This window comes from Seriola lalandi, unplaced genomic scaffold (genome assembly GCF_002814215.2).
Source record: "Seriola lalandi dorsalis isolate HSWRI2012SDOR001 ecotype SW California unplaced genomic scaffold, Sedor1 jcf7180002054440, whole genome shotgun sequence".
NCBI classification, from domain to species: domain Eukaryota; kingdom Metazoa; phylum Chordata; class Actinopteri; order Carangiformes; family Carangidae; genus Seriola; species Seriola lalandi.
In genome coordinates, this window is record NW_019524993.1 from 576,796 (window position 1) to 587,587 (window position 10,792).

The following is a 10,792-nucleotide window of genomic DNA, read 5'->3' on the forward strand; positions in this document are numbered from 1 at the left end:
TATGCGTAAGCGTCACAACCAAACTCTCATTATTCAGTATGAAGGGTGGAAATGGAACATGTTCAAAAACAGTGCGACGAACAGGGCACTTTGCAGAGGTGTTGAAAGATGAGTTAGTAGTGAGTGGTGGTGGAGGTGGTGTCATGCAGATGCCTGTCCCCATCAATGCATTGGAAAAGTGACATCAACATCAACAGTGAAAATGGCTCATTGATGACCAGGGGAGGGCTACGCTGTATATAAAAGGGAGAACCGTCCTCGCACGAAAAGACTGATCAACAAGTTTGACTTCTTTGCCTCACTGATACAGTACTGTATCAACAAAACTTGCCATACTTTTTCCTGGATATAAGGACAAAAAATCTGGTAAGAAAGGCATGACAGTGAATTATTATTTGAATTTATCTTTGTACAATTGGATTTGGAGTAAAATTAAAAATAAATGAATAAATAAATTATATAATTAAATTATACATTTTCTAACCACTGTTGCATTTCATTTGTTTCAGTTACTCAACATGTTTTCATTGAGGTACTTGGAAACGTTGGTTCTTATAATCTTCCTCCTCAGTTTACATACAGAGGCGAAACCACTGAGGTAAATTCTGTTTTTAGCTTGTGTCTTCACTTTGGGAAATATAATTTTTGGAGTGAAAATATGTGATTTTTAATGGCTAATTATAATAGATAAGTCACTGATGATGGAGTTCTTCCTTGAGTTAACAGTATTTTGTTTATTTTCTACAGAAAGAGAACAATCAGTGAGGTACAGCTTATGCACAATGTTCGGGAACACAAACAAGTGGGAGAAAGACAGGACTGGCTTCAGGAAAAGTTAAGAGACATCATTGTTGCCAGTGCCAAACCACAACATGGACATTCAGGGAATATTAAAAGTCTTTTTCCAAACTATGGTCTTGGATCAAACATGTGGAAAAGCTGAGTCGAACTTATTTGCTATCCTGAATCCTATCAAACAGAAGCCACTTTTTTTTAATGTTTTTTTCTTTTTTATTATTTATATATTTATTTATTTATTTAGTTTATTTATTTATTTCAATTTGTATTCATTATTTCAGTCATGTTTTGTTATGTTATTTTCTTTAATTTTTTTTAAATGTATTCCTTGTATGTTAAATATTTAATTTATTTTTCATTTGTGTTTACATTCTTTTGCAATGTCTAGCAATATGATTTCAACTATTAAAGTCAATATCTCAGGCCATCATATGGAAGAAAAAGTAGGCCTTCATACATAAGTTTTTTTATTTATTCATTTATTTTTGCTTAAGTTAAATATTACCTCTTGCTCTGACTATAGGTGTCAAAATTCATCATTTAAAATATATTTTGTTTACTGTATATTGTAATGTACAAATAAGGACCAACTAAACAGCCAGTCTTACTGTATGTATTGTTTCACTTGCACATCATAGGCATCCTTTCATTTAATGGCTTGTGGGAATAATGTGTTTGTATTCTAGTTTTTATTGGCATGATCTTTTTTGCTTGTATTTTTTTCAGATTGATGCCTTATCTTTGTCTGAACTCCCTCACCTCACTCTTTGCTGAATCTCACCATTGTACATCCCTAGCACTGTAACCTGTTCACCACTTTGTATTCCTGTTGTTTTCCTTTATGAGTTAGAACCTACAAAAAAAAACATCAACTGAGATGTTGATTGAGTCTAAACTTTCTGTGTTCAGACACCTTCAATTTTTTCACATTTTGTTATGTTGTTTTTTTTTTGCTAATTTATTAAAAAGAAAAAAACTGAAATATCACATTGACATATTCAGCATTCAGCATTTGGCATTCAGTATTCAGTATTCAGTATTCAGAATTCAGTTCAATTTGGCCAGGCGCCCAGGATAGAGTCCTAGTTATTCCAAAGTTCTTCCATTTAAGATTATGGAGGCCGCTGTGCTCTTGGGAACCTTCAATGCAACAGAATTTTTTTTAGCCTTTTGTAACCTTCCCCAGATGTGTGCCTCTATGCAATCCTCTCTCTGAGCTCCTCAGGCACTTCCTTCCACCTCATGGCTTGGTTTTTGACTTGTTCTTTAAAAGTACTCAATACAGAGAAATGGTCCCAGTGAGCACTATACTATATCACATATATCATATTATATATTATATGATACAATTATTATAATGCATTAATGTGTAAGCAGCATTTCACTCTTAAAAATCTTCACATTTTTGTACAAAAAAATCTGAATTTTAAAGTCAGTAAGTAGCTGTAACTATCAAATAGAAGTACATGAAATTTGTATCAAAATACTTCAAAATAATAATAAAATAAAAATAAAATACAAAAGTAAGATCATACAGAGAGATTATACCACTGTGAGTTTATGTCATGCACATTCTGAGCCACCACTAGATTTATTTTTGGCTTGTTCCCACAATAATATTTTGGCAAGATGTTGCTTGATTTAATTATAGGTTGTTATACTTGCTTTGATATCTGTATTACCATAATGTGTCCCTGAGATTTTATAATTTTCTCATATCTGAAGAGAGGAATTTTATTTATAGTTTGACTTGAATCTCTTCACAAGGAATAAGAACATTAGAACTGCTGAATCTTGTAGCAAAGAGACTTTCAACTTTATTCATTTGTAACAACTTGTTTACTTTAATGTGAATAGTTTGTCCAGCTTATCATTTTCATTAGTGTATGTTTTGGTTTTTCATGGCAATTAATATCTGTTAATGCATTATAATATATAATATATATCATTTTTATTATATTATTATATTTGTGTTATTTTTTATGATTTTATTTCCCTGTGCGTTTATATATTATATACTTTTGTATGTGGATACATTTTTAATAAAGTGAGCAAAACAAAACAAAAAAAAACAAAACAAAAAAATGCACATGCAACATATCGCGAGACCTGCCCGAGTCTCCAACTCAATTATTAGGAAAAAAGTAAGAACTGTCCACTAGCAGGTGGAAACAAGTTAGTCACCTTTAAAATATTTTTATTTTAAAATCCAGTTAACTTTTCAGACAAAGTTTTATTTAATTAGAAAGTTTAGCAGTAGTTCCAATTTAAATCTTTGACTGCGTCATCACGTCAGGCCGTTAACGGTCGTCACGTTGGACGTCAGCTGGGTGAGTGTTTTGAAAGGAGATGGCTGGTTAGCTGCTGAGCGATTGGGATTACACTTCAACGGAAATTTTAGCCAGCTAGGTAGCTATGTTTAATATTTTTGTCGTATCTGCCTAGAACATGACAGCCTTTATGTCAATACTGTTGGGATAACTCCACCAGCTACGCAGCTGTCTCAGAATATTATGTTAATAGCATTGCAAAGTACTACTAGCAGTGCCAGCTAATGTTAGCTTGCTACGTATGCTAACACAGCGCACTAGCTAACCTGATCGTAGGCTGACTCAGTCCGACAGCAACGATGTCAAGACTTTGTTCTGAGATGTGAGGCCCCTTTTTAGCCATTTAAGCAGCACAAGTTGACAGCACACGTGAACTCAGTTAGAAAATATTTTGTTAGCAGCCCGTGGTTTGCCAGGGGTTGATCAGGGGATCCAACTGACTTGTTGATTTCGCCATTAACCAGATTATGAACGGTGAAAGATCCAGACCGGACTCCCCTCTGTACGGGTGATGGCAGCACGTCTGCAGTCATATGACAGCAACTCCAGTGACACCGAAAACTGGGAACGAAAAGCGACAAGCCGACCCCGCAAACTCTGCAAGCATTCGAGGTGAGCCAGCTGAAAATCTGTCATGCAAGCAATGTAATGTCAGGCACTGTGATGCTGGGCTATAGATTAGTCTCATGTTTGTTACTTAGAAAATTTGAATTTATATTCTAGGATAAAGGTAAAAAAAAAACTATGACTATATCTTTGTTTAATGGTATTATTTGTAAATCTATTGAAGTTCCTTGAATGAGCAGAGATTATCATTTGGTTATTTTATCTCTGTATTTTGGTTGCAACTGTTCATCATTGATTACTTTGCCAATTATTCTGCTGTCAGTCCAGTAGTTGTGTGATCTGTAAAACATTACAAAACACAGATATTTAGTTAACTACAATGTGAAACTGAAAAAAGTGGGAAATCCTCACATTGGGTTAGCTGGAACCATCAAATATTTGGTGGTTTGCCCTAAAATGGACATAAACAATTCAACAATTATCAATATTGCTGATTATCTTTATTCTCCATGCAGAAAACTGATCAGGAATAAGGGAATCAATAAAAAAAATCAGACTGATAAGCAGAATCGATAATGGCATTGGTATCATTGGTATCATTGATAACATCAAGGTTAGCTTTGGTTATGGAAGGTGTTTCTTTCCACTCTCCACTGTTAAATAATGTAAACCCTAATCCATAATCAAATTTATAGCATAGGCTCTTTCATCCTGCCATGTGAGGTTCCTGTCCTCTAGCATTAGAATTTTTGTTTGTTTGTTTTTCCTGCTTAAGGAACAACAGAACCGCAGATAGGATGACAGAATAGAGAAGACGGGAAGAGTCGAGACTTGTGTATTTGATCTCAGGCCAAGGGGGTATGCACCTGTGATTTTTCCCATGGTCTGTGGGTGGGTTTGCACCGCCTACACATTATTACCCTGAAGCTGTTCCTATCACCCATACTTTTTTATCCCATTTATGGAATTAGCATGTAAACTGATGCTTTTTCTGTCTGAAAGTGGATTTGGTGTGTCAGAGATTAGTCTTAAAGGAAGAGTCAAGTAGCGACCTTATGTCTTCTGATGCTTTTGCAATCTTTTTGTTCTTGAATCCACTTCCTTTTATAACAGTCCTTACAAGGTTTATTTAAATCACACAAATAGTTTGTCAACATTCAGGCTTCTCTGATTTTGTGTCAGATTAGACATCAAAGTTGAGAATGTGGTAGCTTAGAGAATGTGGTAGCTCTGATTTACATACATTTTTAAGGAATCTTATCTAAGCCTGTATACTAGTACTAATGTTTTACACACCCCTAACTGTTGAGCATTAGTGTGTGTAAACAAATGACTGAAGATAAACAGTGTGACTGGGTGCCTGCGTGTCATAATAACTTTACAATTATAAAATAAAAGTATCGTCTGGCCTTGAGGAATAGAGAAGAAAGTTAACTATGCTTTTGTTTTGGAAACCAGCAGTCAGGCCCGAGCATCTCGAGTGGAGGCAGAACAGAGGAAGATGAGCCTACATGGTGCCAGTGGGGGCTGTGACCGTTCACGTGACCGCCGCCGCTCCAGCGATCGCTCCAGGGATTCCTCACACGAGAGAGAAGGCCAGCTCACCCCCTGCATTCGAAACGTCACTTCACCCACCCGCCAACACAACAGTGGTGAGTATGCATGGAAAGAATAGAGGGCTTATATGGATGTCATGTTAGAGGTCTGCAGCTCTTGGCAGCTACTGTTGAGAACAGCTGACTGCATTTATCACCTCACAGCTCAGACATGGTTTATATCTCTCCTGTTTTTGGCTGTGAATGGATCAAGTCAGCACTAATCCACCTGTTTGTGTTTAGACCAACTTGTAGTTTGACAGTTTGGATACGAGGCAAATGTTTTGAGTGGGGCCCTTTCCAGTTTCGTTGTTTTAGAGCTGACATTAGTAGCCATGGACCATTACTCAAATGGATTCCTAAGATGGTACCAATGTTTCTCATGAATACAAGCTGCAAAACAACCAAAGATGTTTGTGAATACTCACTTGTTTCTGATGGGATTTCCAAAGTTAAAAGGAAAAACTGCAGTGTCTGAGTCATGCCTGTGCCTGAGTGTCTGTCTGTCTGTGTGTAGACCGTGAACGAGATGGTGGCCCATCATCGAGGCCCAGTAGTCCACGACCTCAGAGAGTCTCTCCCAGCGGCTCCAGCAGCAGTGGGGTGGTAAGCAGTCGCAACAGCAGCTTGTCCAGTACTGAAGGCACCTTCAAAAGCTTGGGAGTTGGAGAAATGGTTTTTGTCTATGAGAATCCCAAGGAGGGAGGAGCAAGTGCCACTGTCGGGAACCGAAACATTAGGACCTCAGAAAGAGTGACTCTGATTGTTGACAACACACGCTTTGTAGTCGATCCTTCCATCTTCACAGCACAACCCAATACCATGTTGGGCAGGTACGATACACTTTCATCATCAAAATTCTTTGTCCTTACTCATTATAGCAGTTATTGCACAGTTATTGAACGTATTTTACTAATCACTAATGTAAAAATTAAATCTATGTTTACATAAGTATTATGGAAATTTTGGATTTCTTGTTTCTGTGATGCATAAAACAAACCAGTGCTTCTTTATTTCAGAATGTTTGGATCTGGAAGAGAACATAATTTCACACGGCCCAACGAGAAGGGGGAGTATGAGGTGGCCGAGGGCATCAGCTCAACGGTTTTCCGAGCTATTCTGGTCAGTCTTTGTCTTTATTAACATTACTGTAGGCTAAAGAATTTAAACTCCTCTTAGTATTATGAAATAAAATTTAACAACAGGACAAACTATAACTTCAAAAATGTCCATAATGTTAAATCAACAACCCTTTGAAGGTAGCTTCAACAAAGAACAACCATTATAAACTTCATAAATGCAGGATTTATAGGGATGTTGAATGTATGTTGATTACATTACAGTTTGCTAGCTATACAGCATAAACTGGCAACTAAGTGTATACTTTTGAAATATTACTAGACTAAATATAGGGAAATAAGGTTTACTTTGTGATAGAACAAAAAAGTGGGCTTTTGGTGACTGCTCTGGAACTGCTATGATTTAGATGAGGTCACTTTGTGCTGTCAAATTCCTCTGAAGTTTGTCTTGCATCACAAACCAACTCTCTCTCACATACATAAAGTAATTAATGAGTAAAGTTTAACCTGTGGATCTCAATTTTCGCTGTGCCAACAGTCTACAGAGTTGTATTTATGGTTTTATATGAAAGCTTTGACCTTTGGGGTAGGCCCTTGATTCTTTCATGTATATTTAATGTTACGGGTTAATGGAATAACAGTGTTTGAAATTACAGCCTTTGTTGTGATTTCTTTCTAATTGACAGGATTACTACAAATCTGGGATAATCCGTTGTCCTGATGGAATCTCCATCCCTGAGTTACGGGAGGCGTGTGACTATCTGTGTATCTCTTTCGACTACAGCACCATCAAATGCAGAGACCTTAGTGAGTATATCCTCAGGGGTGCAGAAGCTGGTAGTGTTACACATTCAACATTCCCACGAAACATGATATAGATCGTCTCAGTTCGCATAAATTTTCTGCTGTGTTTTAGTGAGTGCTAGTGTTGTATATAGTTTTGAGTGTCATGTCTGTGGAAGAAGAGTGCCTGGAACTGTTATGGCTGCTGTGTCTGGACATGGTTCAGACTGCATATGTTCAACAGTACTTTAGTGGGATGTTAGGACTACTTATTAGAGTCGGGTAGATTTCCTGTTTTGCCGGTCCAGTCCAGTGTAGGGATCTTTAACCGGTGCAAGTTTTTGTGAACTGGCTGAACCATACTTGCTAGTTTATCAACAAGATCAAGAACTGCAGCAAACTAGCAAACTAAAAAGTACCCTTCATCGGCATTGTATTGCATTATTAATAAGAAATATGAAAACGTGATTAACGTCATATTATGTTTGTTTATAAACAAACTACCGGAGCCACTTGTGGCTGACGAGCTGTGCACAATTTTCTACGGAGCTGAAGCCTGCAGCTTGAAAGAGGTCAAATTTCAGTATTGGTTGCTGGTAAACCAACCTAGACATGCATTACCACCACCAAGTGGACTGGAATAGCTGCACTCCCATTCAGGGGTTCCCTGTCTCATTACGTTCCATTTGAGTCTGTTGTGTGACACCTAGTGGTAAAATTCGGTAGTCCGGTCCGATGTTTGGCTTAATATCAAACAGGTTCGAAACATTTTCCATCACAAATGTTGCTGAAATGGAGTCAAGGCTACTATTTTTGTTAACTCTAGCACGTTTCATTTCCTGAAACACCCTGTCAGAGTAGATATCTATTGAACCTCAGGCTTTTTATTTTTTTACCTCTATGACAGTTGACAGTTTAAAACCAATTAAGGCAACATCAATCTTCAAGTCAATGAAACGGAAAATTCAAGATGTTGTACTTGTTGTACATGTTAGCATGTTGGGGAAAGACAAAGGCTGCTAGTAACTGAAGTTATGGCAGATGGCCTACTTGCATTACCTGTGCCAGTGTTTTTATTTATTTATTTTTTTAGGCTTTAATGCAATGCATGATGGACAATTCTGAGTGCTGGCATAATGTGGCTTAAATCTTCTAACCAGTGTTCTCAATCTCTTTTGTTATCAGGTGCCCTCATGCATGAGTTGTCTAATGATGGAGCTCGACGACAGTTTGAGTTTTACCTAGAGGAAATGGTTCTGCCTTTAATGGTGGCCAGTGCTCAGAGTGGAGAGAGGGAATGTCACATTGTTGTCCTCACTGACGATGATGTGGTGGACTGGGATGAAGAATATCCACCACAGATGGGAGAAGAGTATTCACAGAGTGAGTACAAATTAATACAGAATACAGACTCCCATATCTCAGCAGATACAGAACACCAATACATGATAAACAAGGTTGTTTTTGTCCTTCTCTTTGCAGTCATCTACAGCACAAAACTGTACAGATTTTTCAAATATATTGAGAACCGTGATGTTGCCAAATCAGTTTTAAAGGACAGAGGATTAAAGAAAATAAGACTGGGCATTGAAGGTAAGTGGAACTTTTCAGTAATGAAGAATGATGTTTTGTCAGAAAAGTTGACTTTTGGAAAAATCCATATCATTCAGACAAGTCATCGTTTGAAGTATTGACACCAAAATAAGCCAAAGGTTTCACTAATAGCAAGTACGAGCAGAATACTACACTGAATGTAGTAGTTATTTTGGATGCTTGGCTTTTATCAAACAGCTGTTGTCCAGAAAACAGAGAAAACAAAAGTATACCACAGACCTGTCTGTTTGTTTGTTGACGGATTGGGAAGGCAGAGAAAACCGTTAAGATACATTAAAAAACATATCATTAGAACGTATCGCTAAGAATAGTATCTGCCAATCTGCGAAATGACATGTTAACTTAATTATTTGAAATCCATTTTTCATGATGTAATTCATTTTAGCATGTAAGGGATGCTGTATTATATAATAGCCTGTAGTAGTCAAAGCAACTGTAAGCATGGAACAAAATACATCCTATTTCACAATACAAAATTAGGTTGATATGAAATGCTTCTGCCTTGTTTGTTTGATCACTTCACCTACCAGTTGATGTGGTCTTGACCTATGACTGGGGGGGGGGTGTTATATTCTCTCTGAAAAAACCTGTTACCATAAACTGAGCTAATGGTTTTGTCCTGTCTGCGGCATTGATAGGTTACCCTACATACAAAGAGAAGGTCAAGAAAAGACCAGGAGGTCGTCCAGAGGTCATTTATAACTACGTCCAGAGGCCCTTCATCCGCATGTCCTGGGAAAAGGAAGAGGGTAAAAGCCGCCATGTGGACTTCCAGTGTGTTAAATCCAAGTCCATCACAAACCTGGCGGCAGCAGCAGCAGACATCCCCCAGGACCAGCTGGTGGTGATGCACCCTGGCCCCCAAGTGGATGAACTGGATATCCTACCTAATCAACCACCTAGTGGGAATCACTACAGCAACAACTACAGCAATGAGCCTGACCCTGATGCACCTTCACCTGCTGTGTGAGGACATACTAGTCCTCTTTCAATGCCTCTGCTCCTCTCCTCCTCCTCTAGACCTATTCCCAGCATGCTGCAGCATGGAGCGCCAGGGGCACCATAACCATATTGCCTTGACACCTCCTTTGCAGCCTTAGAGCCTCAAGAACCTGGTTGACTGTAGAAGAAGAAACATGAGGGATATAAGGTGAAAGGAAGAGTTCACTATTATTTTCATTTTGTTTTTTACTTGACCAAAGGAATTTATTTTTCTGTTTGAAAAAAAAAATCAGTAAAACACTTAGGCTATTATTATTAACATTATTATTTACAGTGTTGTTGTACCTTCATTTGATGAGTTTGGCTGAGCACAGTGGTGTCACTGTTTTCTCACAGGTTTTATTTTACTGATAATTTTGATTTTGATTGTCTTGGGTGGCCTAACTACTAAATGTGCTTCAGGGGGGAAGAATACAAGACTCGCTAATGTGACTTTCTGGTCATGGAGAAAATCAGTTATCACCACTTATAGTGTCATGATCTCCAGTTGAATTCCTCTCAGATGTCTTTGAATCTTGTAATGGGTAATGTAGTCATTGGCTGGATCTGAAATGTGATGTTATGCTCCTCCCGCGGCCAAGATATTAAGCAGAGCACAGGCTATTGTGGTCAGAATCTTTTTGTGCAAAGCTTGAAATTGTTGTTTAAAAATAAAACAAAATCATGAAATAAAGACATCAAAATAATTTTTTTTTGTATATTTGATCCATGATTGATCCATGACAGTGTTCATAAGAGCCACACATAGAACATAATGAATTTGAGATGGGTTGGGCCTTGTCGCTGAAGACCCGCAGTGGCCAAACATCTGCCTATGGTCAACTGTACAGAGATTTGTTTAGCTATTCAATGTATTCATCTTAAAGGTTCCCCTGACAACTCACACCCTTCTAGCCTGATACAAAGATAAAGTGTGAAATGAAGCATATGAACCACATCTATTACTGACAATTATCTCCTAAAACTGTTTCTTGTGTGTGCTTTCAGTATCCATGTGCCACTACGGAAGTAATAATTAAAGTAC

The 10,792-nt window shown here is 37.7% G+C and overlaps 1 protein-coding gene across 6 annotated transcripts; it reads left to right on the forward strand.

Moving 5' to 3' along the window:
• The first annotated feature begins 3,125 nt into the window (after positions 1-3,125).
• btbd10b (BTB (POZ) domain containing 10b) lies at positions 3,126-10,454 on the forward strand. Of its 6 annotated transcripts, none has more exons than XM_023410851.2 (9): positions 3,126-3,207; positions 3,593-3,740; positions 5,154-5,347; positions 5,808-6,123; positions 6,310-6,412; positions 7,056-7,176; positions 8,338-8,535; positions 8,635-8,745; positions 9,405-10,454. In XM_023410851.2, exons 2-9 carry the CDS (start codon positions 3,640-3,642, stop codon positions 9,734-9,736), a joined length of 1,476 nt encoding a protein of 491 aa, XP_023266619.1. In that variant the 5' UTR covers positions 3,126-3,207; positions 3,593-3,639; the 3' UTR covers positions 9,737-10,454. The 6 variants fall into 6 exon arrangements, with proteins under 6 accessions (XP_023266619.1, XP_023266620.1, XP_023266621.1 ...); XM_023410852.2 differs by having other exon boundaries at positions 5,157-5,347; XM_023410853.2 differs by lacking the exon at positions 3,126-3,207 and adding an exon at positions 4,471-4,586 and having other exon boundaries at positions 3,596-3,740.
• Positions 10,455-10,792: the final 338 nt, after the last annotated feature.